Source organism: Drosophila sechellia, chromosome X (genome assembly GCF_004382195.2).
Source record: "Drosophila sechellia strain sech25 chromosome X, ASM438219v1, whole genome shotgun sequence".
NCBI lineage: Eukaryota > Metazoa > Arthropoda > Insecta > Diptera > Drosophilidae > Drosophila > Drosophila sechellia.
The window spans coordinates 1,948,576-1,969,321 of record NC_045954.1 but is presented as its reverse complement, the minus strand read 5'-3'; the positions used below and the strand labels follow the sequence as shown (position 1 = coordinate 1,969,321).

At 49.5% G+C, this 20,746-nt stretch overlaps 4 protein-coding genes across 9 annotated transcripts; 3 read left to right on the top strand and 1 right to left on the bottom strand.

The window, feature by feature from the left end:
* Positions 1-336: 336 nt before the first annotated feature.
* LOC6616076 (serine/threonine-protein kinase par-1) lies at positions 337-7,034 on the top strand. Its single transcript, XM_032725351.1, has 9 exons — positions 337-648; positions 1,430-2,163; positions 2,234-2,297; positions 2,497-2,783; positions 2,840-3,937; positions 3,993-4,274; positions 4,335-4,429; positions 4,485-6,153; positions 6,254-7,034. Exons 2-9 carry the CDS (start codon positions 1,537-1,539, stop codon positions 6,359-6,361), a joined length of 4,230 nt encoding a protein of 1,409 aa, XP_032581242.1. The 5' UTR covers positions 337-648; positions 1,430-1,536; the 3' UTR covers positions 6,362-7,034.
* On the bottom strand, positions 6,850-20,586 carry LOC6616075 (protein trapped in endoderm-1). Of its 4 annotated transcripts, none has more exons than XM_032725364.1 (3): positions 19,804-20,556; positions 7,818-8,441; positions 6,850-7,754 (listed from the first exon to the last, which is right to left on the bottom strand). In XM_032725364.1, the coding sequence occupies exons 2-3, from the start codon at positions 8,411-8,413 to the stop codon at positions 7,313-7,315; spliced, it is 1,038 nt and encodes a 345-aa protein (XP_032581255.1). In that variant the 5' UTR covers positions 8,414-8,441; positions 19,804-20,556; the 3' UTR covers positions 6,850-7,312. The 4 variants fall into 4 exon arrangements, 2 of the variants coding, with proteins under 2 accessions (XP_032581255.1, XP_002040441.1); XM_002040405.2 differs by lacking the exon at positions 19,804-20,556 and adding an exon at positions 8,948-11,115; XR_004362496.1 differs by lacking the exons at positions 6,850-7,754; positions 7,818-8,441 and adding an exon at positions 13,925-14,318 and having other exon boundaries at positions 19,804-20,586.
* LOC6616074 (G-protein coupled receptor moody) lies at positions 12,907-17,601 on the top strand. Of its 3 annotated transcripts, none has more exons than XM_032725359.1 (5): positions 12,907-12,990; positions 14,576-14,665; positions 15,032-15,172; positions 15,235-16,202; positions 16,269-17,601. In XM_032725359.1, exons 2-5 carry the CDS (start codon positions 14,577-14,579, stop codon positions 17,081-17,083), a joined length of 2,013 nt encoding a protein of 670 aa, XP_032581250.1. In that variant the 5' UTR covers positions 12,907-12,990; position 14,576; the 3' UTR covers positions 17,084-17,601. The 3 variants fall into 3 exon arrangements, with proteins under 3 accessions (XP_032581250.1, XP_032581251.1, XP_002040440.1); XM_032725360.1 differs by lacking the exon at positions 12,907-12,990 and adding an exon at positions 13,779-13,854; XM_002040404.2 differs by lacking the exon at positions 12,907-12,990 and adding an exon at positions 13,842-13,931.
* On the top strand, positions 18,374-19,456 carry LOC6616073 (E3 ubiquitin-protein ligase RNF149). The gene is made up of 2 exons (XM_002040403.2): positions 18,374-18,583; positions 18,799-19,456. Exons 1-2 carry the CDS (start codon positions 18,462-18,464, stop codon positions 19,130-19,132), a joined length of 456 nt encoding a protein of 151 aa, XP_002040439.1. The 5' UTR covers positions 18,374-18,461; the 3' UTR covers positions 19,133-19,456.
* Positions 20,587-20,746: the final 160 nt, after the last annotated feature.

Genomic DNA, 20,746 nt, shown 5'->3' with positions numbered 1-20,746 from the left:
AAGATCACCATCCCAATACAATGCTACAGTACAGTAGCAAAAGTAAGGCATCGAATCATATATCTGAAAAAAATTTGAAAATCGTTCAAACTCTTTGTGTTAGTTGGGTCACTGGTCACTGTCTGAAAGCTGAATCAGCGAAACCGGTTACATTGCATACTGTTTTACGAACAAAAGGCGCGAAATTCAAATGAATTCCATCAAACTTCCCACCCTCGCGAAAAAGTTGGCGCATGCTCGGTGCTCGGCACTTGGCGCTTACTTGGCAACCCTCATGTGTGCTGGTTAGGGTCGGAAATTGAGGGGCGAGTGGGTGGAATGGGGCAGACAGCGCCGAGCTTGCGTCAAATACGGACGCCAGTTGGACGCAGCTCGGGATTGGAGGCAGCCACGTTTCCTAGCCATCTGCCGTGTGTGTCGCAGCTACTGTGTCTGTGTGTGCCGTGCTGTTCCGAGCCGCATGTGTGGCGGTCCGCGGACGCGATGTAAAGCGAATCCTCGCCAGCGTTTATCCTCTCATAGCCAGAAACCGGATTCGGATTTAGCTGGCCCAGCTTGTAGGCTGTTCTCCGTCTTCGCAACCGCTCCTGCTCGAAACTTCTTTGTCAACCGGCGAGGATTGTGTTTTCAACGCTTTCACCAATAACGGTATTTGGGGAGAGCGGCTTTAATTGGAAATCTCCTGGAAGTGGTTCTGAATCGGTTGCACTGCATCCTGAAGGGAACAACAATGGCCACTAACACCGCGAACCATTTCCACCATGCGATGCGTTTGCTCTGCTTATTGATTTTTCACCAACGCTCACCCACACACACACTCGCACGCTGGCACCCACACACTTCCAGTCGCACACACAGTCAGTGTTGGCACCTCGGCCATTTTGTGGCTGGAAAATAGCCATTTTGAAAGCGGAAGTGCAGCGTCAGCCATTTTCGTTGAATGTCATCCGTTTGGTGTGCACTAACAAATGAATCTGCATGTCTTTGAGGAGCTCAGATAATGGCTTTTAAAATATTTGTCAATATCTGGTGCACATATGCGATATGCGAGTGAAATAACACTATTATTATTGTGATAGATTAAACTAAAACGTGAATCCAGTTTACCATTGCAATTTAACTGTGGCAACACTGCCTGAGAAAGAGAGGGAGAGTGCGGCTTTGGTGGCTTGTGGCGTCCGCGTCCGAAAGCCATACACATACACACTCGGAAAGCCGAGCTAATCTCTTATCAAGCGACGACTGCCCACCCCCTTCTCCGTAGCCACCCCGTTTTTTATTGCACTTACATATGTACACATACATATTTGTATGTACATATATGTACATGGGGAACACACAACATTAGTCGCGCATCCATTGAAGAAGTTTCAGTTCATTATTGCAATTTTACCCACAATCTACCACTCTTCTTTTTCTATTTTCGCAGAAGCGCTGCCATGGGACAGGAGGTGTGTGTGAGCATGTGCATCACCATCTCCCTTCGCCCCGCGCTCTCCGTGTGAGATTTCCCGCCCAGGGTGGCGCAGTTGGAAAATGAGCACGTGCGAGGCGGCGGATGCTGGCGAGAATGGGAGCCAGGCCAAGTCCGAGGAGAGCCAGCCGCCGGAGGATCAGAAGAAGAAGCAGCAGCAGCCGCAGGAGGAGAGGAGAGGAGAGGAGAAGCAGCTTGATAAGCCGCCGGAGAAGTTGCCCCAAAACGGAAAAGCCGAAGCAAAAGGAGCAGAAGGAGCGTGTCCACACCCCCCCCTGGATGCTCTCCGGAGCTCAGTGCTCCTGGATGCCGGTGCTGCTGCACCCTCGATAGACGCGCTAGTGGCTTGCAAGGATGCGCTGCTCGCCCAGAAGCTCTTTGCTAGCGGGGGAGGCTCAACGCCCGGTCCCAGTCCCACATCCTCTGCGGTATGCGCGGGCGGGATAAGTGGCAAGGACTTGCTTAAACTCAAGGAGCCCATGCGCGTGGGCTTCTACGATATCGAACGCACCATTGGCAAGGGAAACTTTGCAGTGGTCAAGCTGGCCCGGCATCGAATCACCAAGAACGAGGTGGCTATCAAGATCATTGACAAGTCGCAGCTGGACCAGACAAACCTACAGAAGGTCTACCGCGAAGTGGAGATCATGAAGCGTCTGAAGCACCCTCACATCATTAAGCTCTACCAGGTCAGCGGAATTTGCTGTGGCAGATCCTACCAAGAATCGTAATCCTAATCCCTTTTTACCAATCCCACAGGTTATGGAGACCAAGAATATGATCTACATAGTGTCGGAATATGCCAGCCAAGGGGAGATCTTCGGTGGGTTGAGGCTTCAGTTTGAAAAACGTTTAAAAACTCGGACTGCAGAGTACATGACTCGATTTAGTTAGCAGACTTTTGAACCCACATTGCACACAGACTTCTTGACCTTTGGACGAACACTAGCTTTAAAACTCTCGCATTCGCTTAAGTTGATATGGGTTTTAATGAGATGGACTTACCTTTTATTTTTATCCAGATTACATTGCCAAGTACGGGCGGATGTCCGAGTCGGCGGCGCGCTTTAAGTTCTGGCAGATCATATCGGCGGTGGAGTACTGTCACAAGAAGGGCATAGTGCATCGGGATCTCAAGGCGGAGAACCTGCTTCTGGATTTGAACATGAACATCAAGATAGCAGATTTCGGGTTCTCCAATCACTTCAAGCCAGGAGAATTACTGGCCACTTGGTGCGGATCACCGCCGTACGCAGCTCCCGAGGTTTTCGAGGGAAAGCAATATACGGGTCCAGAGATTGATATTTGGGTAAGTGGTGCGAAGTATACATGTCTATTTATCCAAAAATGTATCCTTTCTTGCAGTCACTTGGCGTCGTTCTTTATGTGCTGGTATGTGGGGCTCTGCCCTTCGACGGATCCACGCTGCAGAGCCTCCGGGATCGGGTGCTTTCCGGCCGCTTTCGCATTCCGTTTTTTATGAGCTCCGAGTGCGAGCACCTCATCCGCCGCATGTTGGTACTGGAGCCCACAAGGCGCTACACCATCGACCAAATCAAACGCCATCGGTGGATGTGCCCCGAGCTGCTGGAGCACGTCCTGATAGCCAAGTATAATCTGGGCGCCGAGCGGCAGACGTCCGTGGAACCCAGCGAGGACATTCTACGCATCATGGCCGAGTATGTGGGCATCGGGTCGGACAAGACCCGAGCCAGTCTTAAGAAGAATACTTACGACCATGTGGCGGCCATATATCTGCTACTGCAGGATCGAGTTAGCCACAAGAAGGAGCAGAGCAACGGCTCAGGCGCCAGCGCCCTTGCCTCGTCGACCTCCGCCAGTCGGATGCTCTACAGCTCCAGAAACGACCACCAGCCGACGCAGCAACAACCGCAGCAGCAGCCCAAGACAATATCCACCAGCTCGATCCTGGCCAAGGATCAGTGCCACAAAAGACTTAGCCGTCATCAGACGGTACTCATGAGTGAACGTAACGCCCATGCCGGCGCGACACCCACAGTTCCAGATCCCGGTCCCGGATACTACGCCAAGTATGGCCCACTGCAACTGCCACTGCCTCTGACCGGGCACGCCCACCTGACTGGGTATTTGAACGGAGGAGGCGCCGAGGTGGATGCCGGCGGCATTCCGCTGCCCATGCGGTACACCCCGCTGCCGACAGCCGCGTCGCCCGCTCCCTCTAACTGCTCATCCACATCCTCGAGGGTAGGACGACACAGCCTAAGCTCCAGCTCGCCGCGAAACCATCGACCGGTGGCCATTTCGCTCAGCATCGACAACAACCCCTCGCTGGCTAACCTGCGGTGCAGGGAGATGATGGAGGCTGGAGGCGGACCCGTTGGAGCAGCGGGTGTGCCTCTAGTGTCCAAGCAGCTTCATCACACCATCAGCGAGTTCATCATCAAACAGAGCACCGAAGACTGTCGGGCGCTGCTGCAGCAGGTGAGTTTTTGACTGATTCTATCCCAACTTATTTCTATCCTTATCCTTACGGCAGTCCACAGCAGTGGCTGAGGGTAAAGATGATCCGTCAAAGGCGGAATCCGGCGCAGGAGGCGTTCCTCCGCCCGCCTCTACTACACCCACATCCAGTACAGCGGGACCGGAACCGGGATCGACCCCCTGTCCTGGTGAGATCAACGGCAAGACAATAAAGACTATGTCTAGCTCGAGCAGCTTCGACTCCAAGGCCAATTTGGGCCAAAGCTTTCGCTACAAGATGTCCGCCGAGGCCAGCAAGCTTTTCCAGACCCTCCAGGAAAGCCCACTGCCCGTGGAGGTGAGTGATACCTGTGAGTTAATGATCGCTTTCAGCTGACAAGTTCCATTTCCTCTCAAGCAAAGGAATAAGCGTCGTGTGCACGTGGGGAGCACCAATGGCAGCGGCGGTGACTCCGGCCAGGAAACGAATGATGCGAAATCGAATGGCGACAGGTGAGTCTTCCTAGTCACAGCCTTAGTTTCTTGACTAGGTTCCCTGTTTCCGCAGCCGCTCCGAGAAGAAAGTTCTGGCCCAAGGCAGCTCTAGCACAGATGAAGGCTGCGAGACAGATCAGGGAAACGATCCGGGCTCTGCTTCCCAGGAGTCGAAGGGCAGCAATGGCGGCGGTAGCGGTAACGCCAACGGCGGACCCACCTCGCACTCCAGCAGCGATCTAACGCGCCTCGTTGGAATCACTGCCTCTGGACAGAGTCACAAGATGCGTTCGTATGCCAGTAGTAGCTCATCCAGTGGCGTTCTCGCCGGGAGCGCTGGTAGCTACTCTAAAAGTCTGAGCCAGAACCTGAGTCGCGGTTCGTCCAAGAGCAATTGCAGCGGTCCCTACGACAGCTTGGACTTCGCCCTGCCTTCGGGCAAGGGCAGTCTACCCTCGTGCATGGGCTCAAGTTCGATGCTGGCCACGCCCACTCCGGCCTCGGCATCGCCAGCGGGCATCTCATCGGAGCATTCATCGGAAAGATCACTGTACGGGAGCCACAACTCCTGCATCCATATGCCAGGAGCTCTGCCGTTGGGCTTGGGCCTTCCCCAAAGTTCAGCCTCCACGCCCACGCCGAATCCTACGCCTCCGCCGAATGGCGGTGGTGTCACGTTCCTGGACAAGCGATCACCCATACACTTTCGCGAAGGAAGACGGGCAAGTGATGGCCTGGTGGCCCAGGGCCTGCTTAGCTCTGGTTCGTTGCTGGGCACCAGTCGTGTGTACGGAAGTTATCGATACGAGCAGGCCAAGCGTCACGGTTGGCTGGAGATCCAGCAGCTGCAGCAGGAGGCGGCTGTGGGGCATTCACACCCACATGCCCATCAACATCCGCATCAGCATCCGCATCAGCATCCGCATCCGCATCCTCATCCCCAAGCGTACGGCTTGGAAGAACTCTGTCAATTTCCAAATGGTCAATTCTACGCTCTGCCGGGCAAGCATCATCCGCTGCTGACTTTGCCCCATCATCATGCGCATCCTGCGCAGCATCACCATGGCCATCATTCGCTGTTCCATCCAGGCCACCAAGCCACACCTTTGCTCCTGGAAGCAGCTGCTGGTGGGGATATGTATGGCCATGGATGCTATGCTCCGCCACCGCCGCCACCAGGGCTATACGCGCACCATCAGTTGGGCGTGGGCATGGCAGTGCCCATGTCCCCGATGCAAAAGCCACCGCTGCAGCAGCAGCTCCTGCAGCACCGTCTGCTGCAGCAGAAGCGTCAGTTGTTCCAGAAGCAGTACGCCCTTGAGGCGCAGTTAGCCGGTCGACATCACCACCATCAGCAGCACAGCCATCACCAGCAGCAGGCACACCATCACCACTTTGGCCACAGCCTGGGTCCACCACCGCCGCCGGCTCCGGCTCCGGAACATCACCTGGCCGACGAGCTGTACGAGTTGGCCCTGCTCGATCGGCCCAGAAGCGGAACTCCTAGGCTTCAGCACTCCATGACCATGCCCGGAGCTCATGCCTTCAGCCAGATGAACCTCAAGACTTCCTACATCAGCCAATCGGACCAGGTGCCTGGTACGCCGCCTAATGGAGCTGGTTCCGGAGGATCGGCTGCTGGGGTATCATGCTCAGCTCCACCATCCACGGCGCCGGGTACGCCCACGGTCAAGTGCAAGCCTACCACGCCCCACGGCCACAGCCTGGACTCCGACTATCATGTAAGCAACCTAGATAACGCATATTATGAGCTCTATGATTTATCAGGCATCCTAAGTTCGTATATAAACCTTATCCGTTTTCTCCTTCTGTCCTCCGCAGACATCGACGCCGGTGCTCAGCCTTTTCACGCCCAATTGGCAGTCGCTGGTGAAGCCGCTCAGCGAGAGCCCCATCCTGGAGATATCGGAGCACCTTGAGTCAGTCTGAGGCCGTAGGTGATGTTATTCGGTGGAGGGGTTGGGGCAATCGGAATGGGTGTAGATTTGTAAGTGGAAGTCAGTGGGAAAGGGAAAGGGGTTGGACTGGGCTTCGAACTATAATGGGGGCCGGACCGGTGCCACCTTTTTATTAAGCTCGCAATCGCAATTATGAATTATTTGATCCATATACGATATACACCCATACATACATATAAATAGCCTATATAGATATGGATGCGGGTCGGAATCGGAATCGGAGTTACATCGATCCACGTTTATTGGAGCCGAATCATTGCCGAACTGGGCGAAGCAGTAATATTGAATGATTTAGTTGTGTTACTAGTCTTAAGTAGTCCAAGTTTCGTACGCATATACGCAGACATATACAATATGTATATTGATAATAATAGCGTTAAGCTATAGCTCTACTTATGATTACACTATACACTATTGTATTGCCCCCACGAGTGGACGAGAACAACGTAACTACATATATCAATTATTCGAAGCATTTATTGGGGGCATAGAAAGGGCGTATCCATATAAGGATATATCTATTATATATTGGTACAATAATTAGCGACAAGCAAAAAAAGCAAAATTTAAACAAACATCGATTGTTCTTAAACATGGAATTCAAATGTAAACCAGATATTAAAGTCATTTGGTATAAAATGCAATACACTTCTGGAGTTCCTACATTATATAGATATAGATATAGATATATATGGGTGATCTGTGTTTTCGTGTGTGCGTGGAAGGGACGACCGGCCGGATCGTGTGACTAGAAATCTTTTTTGGAGGAACGATAATCACCAGGGGATCAAGGGATTATTTCTTACCGCAGATCATTCAACATGACATTTGGGTACTCCCCCTATCGTATTACCATATGGCACACATATATCATATCCCGCTAGGACGGAGGACGATGAAGGTGTTGAGGCATTTCTCGGAGTCACGTCGTGGTCTTCACCTGCCGATTGGACTCCAGATGCTTTCGCTTGGCATTGGCCTGATTCCGCTGCTTCTGGGTATCTGGAGAGCCATGGCAGCGCAGCAGGTTCCAGTAGGCTCTTCGGTATTCGGAGCTCATCAACACGTAGATCAGCGGGTTGATGCAGGTGGTCAAGTAGATGAGTAGATAGCCAGCAATATTGAACCAGTGCACCTCGGTGGCGCTTTTCCATATTTTGGCCACCGTAATGGGCAAATAACAGATTACAAACCACACGAAGATTACCAGTATCATCTTGAGCAATCTCCGGTCCTTGGCACTCATCCTTCCCGGGTAAATAGAGGAAGCATTCGAGGTATTGCCCATGGAGGCGTAATGGGATTTCCGTGGGCTAAACCGTGTGAAGGAGGTGGTGCGCAGGGAGGTGGTGATAGGGTTCTTTCTGGAATGGATTTACGCATTAAGGTTGAGAGAAATTCCAAAGAAGCCTCCAACAGCCACTCACCCATGGGTTTTGCCCATCTCTAGTTGCGTTTGACTGCGTCCCAGGCTGACCTTTTCCTGATCCCGATCCCTTTCCTTCTCCCGCTCCTTGAGCACCACATTGACATCAACAGGCGGTGGCTGGTGGTCCTGATCGCTCTTCCGTATGCTGTACGAGATCGGCAGACTGTCCGTCGAAGCATTGTCATCGATATACGCTAGGTGCTCCTCCACCACAAAGGGTCGTCCTGCGATTGGTTCGTTCGCCTCGCCACTGGACGTGCTCACCTTCTCTGGCTTCTTTGGTGTGGCCATGGCTTGAGTCTGATGCTGCGGCGCGGGGCTGGGGGTCACATCGCTGACATTGGTCTTGCCTGCGGTTCCCGCACGAATGGCCGCCTTTCGCACCAGCAGGAAGATTCGTGCATAACAGATCACGATGCAGATGCACGGCACCATGAAGGCGGCGATGAAGAGGAACTCCTTGGGGGATCTACCATACCGATCATGCATGATGGAACACGAGCCGATGCTGACGTCCAAGCCAAAGATACCCCACACGCCCCGCCAGGTGGGTATCATTATGGAAAACGTGGTGATCCATGTTCCGGCTACCATTAAAGCCAAATATCGTCGCTGGTAAATTCTGGAAGAACGGAATTAAGCCAGTGGGAATTGTATTCTGTACCATGTCTAATCTATTAGTAATATATGGTGATTGTATTCAAATATATCCGTAGTTCACAAAAATAAAAACTAGCTAGTTACTTCATAGTTAGTATTAGTTAGTTCATATTTTATAGGATATTAACATCCGTTCAGTTTAATGGTTTATTACGAATATTTTCAGACCACTAAACCGATCTTTTCTATAGCATTTGCCTCTAGCAAGTAATGTTCTCTTATTTAGTTAATTAAAAAACATCCACGAGAAGCCATACATTTTCCTTTTTATAAACAAGTTCACAAGTTTATAAGTTCAGAAACACAATTACATATGTGTGGGTTTTTTTCGGATTAAGTGATAGGTTACCACCATGCGTATCATGGTGAACAGATGAGCGCCCAGAGGAAGACTTGGGCACTCTGAATACCCTTCAAGATTCGAGCAGGAGTATTGCAAACTGTCAACATGGGCAGGCCCATTCTCACCTTGGATACTGCCTGGGATGGGCGATAATGATGTACCGGTTGATGGTGATCAGCGACACGGAGAGCAGGGACACCGCCAGCAAGCCGTAGCGCAGCATCGGAAACAACCTGCACAGCAGATCACTGTGGGTCCACGCCCGCTCCTTGAATGTGGAGGCGGCCAATGGAAGATTAAAGCAGCCGAAGAGCAAATCCGAGCAGGACAAATTGATGATGAATATGGCCGTGGAGTTGCGGGTCTGACGACCTCGCGACAAGGCCACGATGGTCAGTAAATTTCCGGGAACGCCCACGATGATGAACACTATGCAAGCCACCCAGGCGATGGTTAGCAGTTCGTCCGAATAGCCCTCGAAGAGCACCTGGCGCCTTCCGTCTACATTCAGATTAAGATTCAGGTTTAGATTGAGGTCCATGTCTACGTCCAGGTCCAGGCTGTCGGTTAGGGGTACCGGCAACATCGCGTCCTGTTCCGCCATGCGATCAGTAGCATAGGGATCCGAAAGAGGCAGCGCCATCGAGATCGGATGCGGAGTTGGTCCGGATTTTGGTGGGAACATCGCGCGTCACTTTGTGGTCGGCAAGAGACGCGTTGCTCGTTCCTGCGCCGAATTTGTACTAAAACTGAATTCTCCATACACCGACATGGTTCCCACCCAAAAAGTGGGCCCGAAGGCAGTCGCCGCCAGCCAAGCGTACAAAATATTGAGAAAAAAAAAAACAGCAGGCGAACTAGAAAAACTTTCAAAAAGGAAAACAAAAGAATCTCGGAGCAGCAACAGCAGCAACAACACACATTTTTATTGTATACAACAATTGACTTCATCATCGGGTAATTTGGTAATTTGCCTGTGGAATGGGCGCTTTGTTTACATTGTTCCTATTCGGTGTTGTTTCTTAACCGCCCTTCCCGCCCCATTCCGCCCCAATCCACTCGACTCTTTCGCTCTTTCGTCGATATTCTGACGGGGTCATGTTGCTGTTGTTGCCGTTTTTCAAAGATTCAGATACCAGACCAGGGATACCATTGCCCAAAATGGTTCGAGGTTTTAGCTACATACTTGAGCATTCCAACAGGCAGAACATACATTAGACTATACCTTCTTTCAATCTGGTGGGATATAAGTCATGAGCAGCATGGGGAAAGTTATCTGCATTGCTAACACAATTCAAGACCTATCACTTGCGATGCAGTAAGAAGTTCCCCTCCTTGACCGATACGTCTTGGATGCTTCGAAAATTCGGAGTGCTAGAGATTACATGAATATATTGGGAAATATACAAAGTATAAGCTCCTACGGATGAATAGAGTCTATTCGTAGCCCTGATTTCGGGCCGTACCCACCTCTCCGGCATTTTTGAAATGAAAAACTTTTCGGTTCTTGGGCCGTGTGCATGTGTGTTTGTGTGTGTGGTTGCATAGTTTCCTCTGGCAATTTTCTGGATAATAAATGGGCGGCATCCATTCGAAGCGAGGAACTAGCAACTGAAAAAAACCAAACTTATCCGAGAGGGACATATGAATTTGTGCGTAGAATGAATACTCAGTCAGGGGCGATGGACCCTGAATCATAACTCGAGGCTTTCCACGCACCCATAACCCGTTTCAAATAATGAGTCAAACCCCGGAAGCCTGGTGTCACACGACGTCAGCGTTAGATCGAATGTATGTAGTCTTAATTAATCAAGCCAATATGCCGGGGGAACCTCTCTACTTTTCCGAGGGTCAGAGTGCGGGTCGTCTGTTGGGGCGAATTGAGTATCGTTTGCCTTTTGAAAAGAAAAACAGGCGGTTCTGGGGAAAACTCTTTGGCAACAGCACGAATACGAATACGTTGTTTGTTTTCATGCAGGCGAATAGTCCGGGAATTGCAGCCGACTACCCAAGAAAATAACATTCAGTTCTTCAGGAAATTAATATAATTATAGCGCCATATCGCATTCACTTAAATGATGAGAAATTTTTAAGTTTAAGATCCTAGGAACTGAATGGAATACAATACGTGATGACGAAACTTATGGCTCATCCTCATACTTGCGAAAACATGCTTTTCCATAAAACAATACAACGCCTAGAGCTTATCGAGCTTAAACTAAACGAATAATCCCATCTTTTCTTTAAGAAATCAAATGTACACTATCCTTGCGCCCATCACTGTACTAGGAAATGCCGGCGGGATGGGCACTAAAGTGGAAACTAAGAATTACCCCACCCACCCCCACCCCACGCGATATGATTGTGAATACGATTCGAACGCCAATCGACGCCCGCTTCGGATTCGGATCCAGAGATCCAGACTAATGTAAACTTCTCCGGCGTACTTATACGCATACGAAAACGCACACGCACGGGCCCATGTTTAGATAGCCATAAACTATCGTGTTCTTCACACAATCCGCAGCAAACAACAAGCAATGAGAGAGCGCACAAATCCCTACGTCTTCAGTTCGATATCTACACCGAAAACATTTATTACCAGGTCACAGTTCTTAATGCGGTATGTGCGGTAGCCCCAACCATCAGTTCCTTCCCATGTGGCAGACCGTTTTTCCCAGTGCAGCCATGTTGGATCGCCTCGATCGATGTCGAATGTCCAATTGTGTAAACATTAGAATGCAGACACATGAAGCCTTATCATTGCACATTTGCTTCAGTGAGACAGAGGAAGCAGAAGCGGTGTATCTGCGATATGCATCTGATCGATAGGCAACCATTGAGCGTCCACCCACGCCCGCCCCTCGGTCGACAGATGGCCGATGGCGGATCGCCGATCTCTGCCTCTGTCCGTCCCTGTCTGTCTCCGGCCGGTGGACGAGAGTGCGGGAGTGCGAGCGAGCAAGAGAGCAGAAGAGAGCGCCAAGTCGTGGGGGGCGCGCACAGTAACAGGGGCGCGCCAAATGGGGGGCAGCCTGACTAACTTATGTGATCTCATTGAGCGCAACTTACGTGTTCAGAGGGAATATCTAACGAACGGAACATCCCCTCCCTCAATCAGTTCCCTACGCCACTGACCGGCGGCGGAGAGTCATTTAGACACTGGTTGAGAGTGAGAGTAAAGAGTGAGAGGGGGCTGCCCATTGTCACTGGCAATATCGCGACTCGCTCTACGCTGCCCGCACTCGACGAACTGCACTCGATCCGGCAGTTATAGACGATCCAATACGATCCGACACGAGAACGCAGGCGCTACGCAATTTGTCCGTTACATTCAACCACTACGGATAATAAACAACGAAAAGTAACTACGATTTCAGTTCGACTTGAGTGACATTCGATACCGTTGGCGCAATCGCGAACGTATGCCTATTTGTCAGATATTTAATTCGACTGTTTGTTTTTGTTTTTGTGATTATGTCAAGTGCTGAGTTGGGGCAACCTGTAACCCTTTTATTCTCTACCTGATCTCGCGATTCAAAAGCATTAGTCATGAAAGCTGGTGCGACTTTTGAATCACCGACAGCAGCAAGCAATAACAAAAACAACAAGCAATGCTCCAGTGGCGTCCCCAGAGCAACGATAAAAAACACAGCGATTCATGAATAACCCCAGCAAATGCCGAATGCCGTAAACTGTTTACATTGCTCACAGCATTACTCACTCACTCTTTCACCTCGCTCAACCTGCGCGAAGAAGAGGAAGTAGCGGAGGAGTTAGAGTTGGAGAGGAGTAGAGCGAAGATCGGAGTTGGAGAGTGGAGAGAGGAGCACGACAGGGGAGCAGAGCAGAGAAGATCGCAGCCGCACTAGTTTCCATTACGTGAGCAGAAAGCAAATAAACAAGCGATTTCGATTTCCCCACACCCAGTTCCCAAGTCCCGCCACTGTCCATCCTCTCCTCCTGACCACTGATAACGCGTCCGTCAGTGTGGTGAGGCACACGACTTAGAGGGAAGAGAAGAGGTAGAGGAGAGTAGAGGAGAGCTGGGCACGGAGAAAGCATTCAGGCCAAGAGGCAGCAGAGAGCGAGAGAGTGCGAGCCCAGCGATCGTTAGAATTACTAGAATCGCCGAGGATTACCAAATAGCGAAACCAAATTCAGCTAGGTAAGTGCTCTTTTGATAAGATAAGGAAATATTCTAAATTCGTATATGTAAGCGAGCCAGACACATTGCGTATACGCCCCGTCTGACCGTGCTAAGTGGCGGCCGTGACCTGGTCGTGGTTAAGGGGAACGAGGGCAGCTGAGGGCCACAGAGGGCAAAGCAGAGGCATCAACATGTACACAGAAAGCAAATGCGTTGCACAACCAATTTGAAAACGTTTCAGGCGTAGGCTAACGGTTGCGTTAAAGATTTCCATACTTAATATATAGGCAAACCACACCTGACTGCGTTGCACAGAAATCGAAACAGCGACATTTCCGCCCAGTGCTGAGAATGTTACAAGAACATAACACTTGTCTCGATTAGCGGCCACTCGAGCGGGAACAGAGAACTACCATCGCATCACATCACGCATTAGAGACGCCCGGAGATGACCATCTCCGCCAAACAGTCACTCAATTAATTAAGGTTCGACGCTGATCTTTGCACCCCGAGTGGTGCAAACGCTGAGGCAGAAGCCACCACTGAAACTACTGCCGCCGAGCAACTGAGACCGAAACAGAGGCGAGTGTGACCTCTTTAAATTATTTAATTGACACTAATTTATCATAGTCCCGAGGAAGCAGAAGGGGTGCCACGCCCCATGCCGGGTTACGGGCATCGGGCCTCGGACTCCGGCTGCGCCGGGCTACGGCTACGATCGTTGCGTCGGCGCGAAGTGCAGTCAGCGCCAGTGGTTTTGTATTTCATACCAGAGCCTGAGCCTCCCATGTGCCACAGCCACTGCCAGTTGGCAATTGTCGGCGGTGGCGATCGGTGTTCAGAGATCGGAGATCGGTAGCGGAAAAATTGGTGGTCAGCGAGGCAAGTTAGTCAGAGACCAGAAGAAGTGCAGACCATAGGAAGTCGCGAGCTCGCGAAATTCTTTTGACTTAAAAAAGGTGAATCATTGTTGGAACCAGCTTCAACACGACTGTATTGATCCTTCAATAGGCTAGTATACCAGTGATGAGCTCCTTGTTTTTATTAATTAATTAATTAATCCTCAATTAATGGGGAATTGATTTTAATTAGTCAAGAGTTCGCGGTGTTTCTAATTGAAGAGTTTCCTAATCCACATTACGTTTTGGGACATACAAGAATAGCCCAAAGAATATACACATGAACATAAAGTGCACAGAAACGCATCATCCATCATTATTGACTGGCTTACCGTTTTTGGGATACCGGAACTTATTCCAAAAAAATGTAAACATTTGCTAACACACTGATAACCTTGATGGTCGTGATTTTGTCCAAAAAGATGACAACAATCCAGTTCACCGCACCTAAGAGAAAAGTGTATCTCAAATAAAATGAAAAAGTCTGTTCATAAACATAAGCAGTTCATTTTATAGTTGCGCTTAATTCCACGAAAATAATATGAGTCATTTGTAGGTAAAACACTTGGTTGAGTAGTCCATCAAACTTACTTGATTGTATGAGCCTAGACCATCTTAAAGGTCATTAGGAGAGAGCCCAAACTAAGATCGATTCCTCTATTTCTATAGTTCTAAAAAGTCCCCTTTCTACTTTTTTGCTAAAGCATGAGTGATGAGACAACTATTAGCCTGGAGGACGGCTATCCCCCTCTGGAGGCGTTGACAACTATGGTTCCCCCCGCGGACGCGACTGGGTAAGTTGGGGTGTGGATGTGTTGACAGTATGCCAAGTGGGTGCCAAGTGAGATGTAGCTATCAGCACTGTGTAATTATAGCCCCCGGCTGGAAGTGCTCCGATAAGAGATCGTTAATATTACGCGCTCCATTGCACCAGTGCTGATCGCTGGGCCGGCCCACTGACAAAGACGGGTGATTCTTGTAAGTGGCGAGCAAGCGGAAGCCAGTCTGATATGGCGATAGGCACAGGGCCATTTGACGCAAGAGGTCGAGAGACCTCAGACTAGAAGGATCACTTCAAAGAAAGCATCCTGATTGGCGGCAAAAGCATTTGGATTTCTACTATGGGTATATACAAATGGATGTTCCATATTTATTTGCAGTTTCTCGCAGTCGCTTTTGACCTTTGCCGCGGTCATGACCTTTCTCATAATGATTGTGGGCATATGCGGCAACCTGTTGACCGTAGTGGCCTTGCTGAAATGTCCCAAAGTTCGCAACGTTGCGGCTGCCTTTATCATCAGGTGAGTTGCCCCTAGCATCCTTCAGAGAACGCCTAACCTCTAACCTCTTACGCCCCATCTAGCCTCTGTATTGCCGACCTGCTCTTCTGCGCCCTGGTGCTGCCTTTCCAGGGTCTGCGGTTCGTACAAGGAACCTGGCGACAAGGCCAGGTGCTGTGTCGCCTCATTCCCTTTATCCAATACGGAAACATAGGGGTATCCCTGCTGTGCATCGCAATGATCACGATCAATCGGTATGTGATGATCACACACCACGGACTATATGCCAGGATCTATAAACGCCACTGGATTGCGGTGATGATCGCCGCCTGCTGGCTGTTCTCCTACGGCATGCAGCTCCCAACGCTTCTGGGAGAGTGGGGTCGCTTTGGCTACGACTCGCGCTTGCAGACCTGCTCCATCATGACAGACGATCATGGGCACAGCAGCAAGACGACGTTGTTTATCACCGCCTTCGTCATCCCTTGCCTGGTTATCATTGCCTGCTATGCCAAGATCTTCTGGGTGGTTCACAAGTCGGAGCAGCGCTTGAAGCGGCATGCCACCAAGCAAAACTCCATACCCAACAACCTGCGTCCCCTGGCCACTACAGGATCAGGAGCCCTGCCCTCCGGCGCGGAGTCCCAGCCAAGCAACCGCGTCTCCTCGGACAGCAGCAGTAGCTTCTCCAACGATGTGCCGGAGACAGCACCCAGCGGCAAACAGCAGCCAACCCGAGTCAAGGATCAGCGTGAAGTACGCGCCAAGCGGAACGAGTGGCGCATCACTAAGATGGTGCTGGCCATCTTCCTGTCCTTCGTCGTCTGCTACTTGCCTATCACAATTGTTAAAGTGGCCGACAAGAATGTGGAGCACCCCAGCCTCCACATCTGCAGCTACATCCTGCTCTACCTGTCGGCTTGCATTAATCCGATCATCTATGTCATCATGAACAAGCAGTACCGCAAGGCCTACAAGACGGTGGTTTTCTGTCAGCCCGCCCGCCTTCTGCTGCCCTTCGGAAAGACCAATGGCGCTAGCAGCGCAGCAGGTACGTGCCATCTTGGTCCAGCCCACTGAACTACGCGCACTAAGTCACGGTCATTCTTCGTTTCAGAGAAATGGAAAGATACCGGGTTGAGCAACAACCACAGCCGCACAATCGTCTCCCAGATGTCGGGGGGAACGGGAGCCGCATCGGGAGCAGGGACGCCAACGGGAACAGCAGCTGTGGCGGTGGTGCAGACCCCACCGGAGGTCCAACAAACCCAAGCCTTGGAGATGCTGTCGCGGGGACCGGACCTAATCAGCAAATCGAACCTCCCGCCGCCGACCGTTACGCCTCCGCCACCCTCGGTACTCACGGCGACACCCAACGGAAGCAACAGCAACAGCCTCAGCCTGCGACTGCCGCTCAAGAAGAACAATCATTGCTACACCAACAGCGGCTTCAACAGCACCACACCCAGCCCCAGCAGCGGCTTGGGGATCGGGATCAGCAGCAGCTCCATTTACCGGCCCGGAGTTGGCTCACTGGGGAGCGGCTCCGCCTCGATCCGTCGCATAACAATGGTGGGGGACGACATAATACTGGAGGAAGAGGAAGTGCCGCCTACGCCTCCGGCGACTTCGGCGCCGACAACGCCGGCACCTCCCCCACCCTTATCCCCACTGCATCTGCTGTCCACGGACTCATCAACAACAACAACCAGCGGCGGAGCAGTGGTAGCGGGGAGCAGTGCTCCAAAGCCGGCGACGCCAACGCCCCACATCTACATGAATGTCGACAGCCCGAAGAGAAACCAATACTACATGGAACGTAATACAAATGCCGTAGCACCGGAAAGTGACTCCGGTCCGGCCAACACATCCGCAACCGTCTCTGTTTCCGGCTCCAAGCTGACGGCTAAGATGAAATTTCCAAAAGACTAACGAAATGCTTTAATTCCAAAATCAAAACAAAAAACATGTAGTCCTTGTGCTACCATCGTTATAAACACAAAATTGCCAGGAATTGTAGATCGGGATATCGTAAATGGGTTGCGAATGCCGTATATTCTTCCCCTTGCATGAAAAGCAGATCATTTTCCAAGAAACTTCAAGCCTAGATGGCTTCGTAGTTCCATATCGTAAGAAATTGTTCTATAAAAAATTAGTTTTTATTAAGAATTCGCCAAATAGCACAGAGAATGCGTTTAAATTGTGCCATCGATTACCTTTAGATTTCCGTTTTATTGCTAATTTCAAAATTAATTGTACACTAAACATAAACTGTAAATCGTATACCAAATCTTAATCTTTACTCAGCTATACTGATCGCTAGAATGGTTTGATTATAATCAATCCTCTTTACTTTTGAGTGCCCCTCTACTTTTCGCCCTAATATTCTTATTCCGCCCTATATTGCATAAGCCTAAGCCTAGATTTTTAATAAACCCCCAAAATCCGTACACATGTTACACTACTTAGTAATAGTTTAGTTTGTAGATATTTATGGTCGCTCACGCTTAGTATTAACCCCTTTTTTCTTCCCTATATGCTAACTTGTACCCCTTAAAGACACCAGATCGTGGCTCTGTACGACTGTAATTCTACTTGGAACCGAAGTCATTCCTTAATTGTTTATCACTACTCTCAACACAAACATTCCATTCCAACGTAGGCCTGTGTAAATGAACCTATTGTTAGTACCATCACGACCATTCGAAAGAACATAAAAGCAAATCGAATATGAATATAAATAAAAATATAATTGTTTACATAAATACAAATGCACTTATACTTTAATAATGATGTTTAAAATTGGTGGTTGCTTAAACCTCCATCATAATTATGCTTATTATGCATTTTCCTGTATTCAAACAAATAAATACGGGGCTAATCATATTCTGATATGACCACCTATTTATTCTCGAACTGCGAGGCTGAAAGTTCGCCAATCGGATCATTAAATGTTCGAATCTCGTTACGGAGCTTTATCTCACATGGTTTTAGCTGGGCGTAGGCCATCGTTGCCCCCATTTAGCGGCTCATATTCCCACTTTTGTGGGGCGGGTTATTAAGGTGGGCTGGCACTGGAGTGCGGCAGTGCAGGGGGAGTGCTCGAGGGGGCCGACCAGTGCCGACAAGAGGAGGACCGAGTGGAGTGTACTGTGGCTGCCTGGACGCTTATCAGCGAAACGCTCGATTCAGCGACTTGCATTCATTCAGTCCGCTGTCACCGGGCGTGCAACAGTACGGCACAGGGAGATCGAACCTGATTGGATCGGAGCGAATTGAATCGACCTAGGTATAATTCAACCGGAGCGGAATGAGCCGTAACAACGTGATCTGCACGATCTGCTCGGAGCGGTTTCGCACCTCGGACAACATACAAGCCGGCAGCTGCGGGCACGCGTTCCACGAGGACTGCCTAGACCACTGGAGGAAGCAGTAAGTGAAAGTGGTCCTAAGGGCTTCAGAGCTATAACAAAAACGAAATGGGCCACTGATATAAAGAGAATATTCGAATTTCTGCACCAATCAGAAGTGAAAATGATACAAAAGTGATTATTTAAATCAGTGGTAGTGCCCCAAATCAATGGGCCGTGAAATCTTTTCGCCGAGCTCAAACGTTTGCCTTATACGCGATTCCTTCTGCTTTGCAGATCAAGAACTTGCCCTATCTGCCGCAGCCAGGATGCCGCGTACTTTCAGCTTTATCTGGACTTTGAGGAGTTACCGGAAAGCGCATCGGGTCAGGGTGGCAGTTGGGGCCGCCATAATCGGAGCCAAGGTCACAGCAGCAGCAACAACAACAACAGTAACGACAACAGCAGCAGTGACGATTATATTGGAATTATGAGGGAGTACGAGAATCTGCTTTACGAGACGGGCGTGTACCGAGAAGAGATCGAATATCTTAACCAGCGGATCGGAGCCCTTACTGTCCTCAATGCTGAACTCAGTAAGCATGGATATTCGGATTCGGATGTTGATTAAAAGTCGCAAACAAACAAACGAGAGTCGCATTTGCTTATCGTACTATTCGCCTGAAAGCTATTCGAAACCGAATCTCAAGTAATTTTGAAGCCGACAGGCAAAACCTAAAAGGCTGAGCTAAACAAAAGAACTCGATACATTTGATTAAAAAGGAAGAAACAAGATGAGAAAAGCCAAAAAAATAAATTGTTTATGGTTGAGGCCCCAAATCGCGATATCAGAAAATTAAACTAATATAAAATATCACATTTTAGTGTATTCCAATAATTAAATAAATATTAAAAATGTATGTCCTGGGTCAATTTAGATGTGGAAACTCTATTTCCATTCCCTCAAACTGTTGTAAGCTTTTTAATTTGATAGTGTAAACAAATTTGTATCTATTTAAATTTTGAATCTCCCCTTTTTGTTCTAAACCGGTATCGAATTTTAAGGCTGACCGTAAGGGTGTTCCATAAACTATTGAATTACCGAATCGCTGCTTATTGGTCATCATGCAAATTCATTTCTCAGAAATTTACTGCGGTCTAACTATCGCATAAATATATACAAAAAATATCCATGGCGGACTAATTTTCAGATATTCGGAGCGTTAAGCGAAGTGGAAACAGGCTATAATGTACCATTGTTTTTTACCGAACCAAGACAACTCACCGCGACAGCATACTTACCACAGACAAACCAGTTCTTCGCCCCCCGCAATCGCTTTCTCACCACGTTGTCAGCTGTTGTTTCGCGAAATGCTTCTTCTTGCGAATGCCAATTACCGCGTCGCGTCTCTTTGTGATGATGGGATGGACTCAATTACTACAATTACAATAGAGATTGCAACAAATTAAATCAGCGTCGTGTGGTGTGTCGTGTCAGTGACGTGCCTGTGTGTGTGTGTGCTCGCGAGCACTGATAACTGATAGCCAATTAAAAAAGTAAATAAACAACCATTACCTTGCGGCGCATCAAAAGCCACTGACTGCAAGTAAGTTGCACTTCCATTTGCATTTCGCCCAATTCTGGTTCCGTTTGGTCTTGGATTCACGGTTCAGCAGCCTAACCGCTCGATTCTCGGTGACGGCGTTTGCGATTTGGGGCCGAGGTTGCCGCCGGCAGCGGTGAAATTGGCGCACATTCACGTCTCCATTTTGCATTTCTATTCTGCATAATTGCAGCGGCGCTAAATTATTTGTGCACTGTGTGGGTGGCATGGCGGTGAGGAGGGGAGCCAGACTGACGCAGGGTTGCATGCGCCGTTGGTGCGGTGAGTTTCGCAATGGCGCCGCCAGGGCTGTCGCTACTCCCGTTTTCTGGTTTTCGACTGAACTAATTGATTGATTGATTGCGCATTGGTTACCAAAGTAAAAACACTTATTTTTGCGGGAGCTGCGATGGGCATTAGCGCTTTAATTGGGTCATTAACGCCCACTTAAAATTGCGTGAGTTGGAAAACAGCCCTTTCCACTTTGTGGTGAGTTAGAGATGCGATTGCCCCCAGTCACGAATCTGTTCTTCAATTGAGAGACCGATATATGTACTTATGTCGTGCATTAATTAAAAAGAGGAGTACGTAATCTTATAGATGCTTTATATACCATATGACCTAAGGTCATACCATCGCCG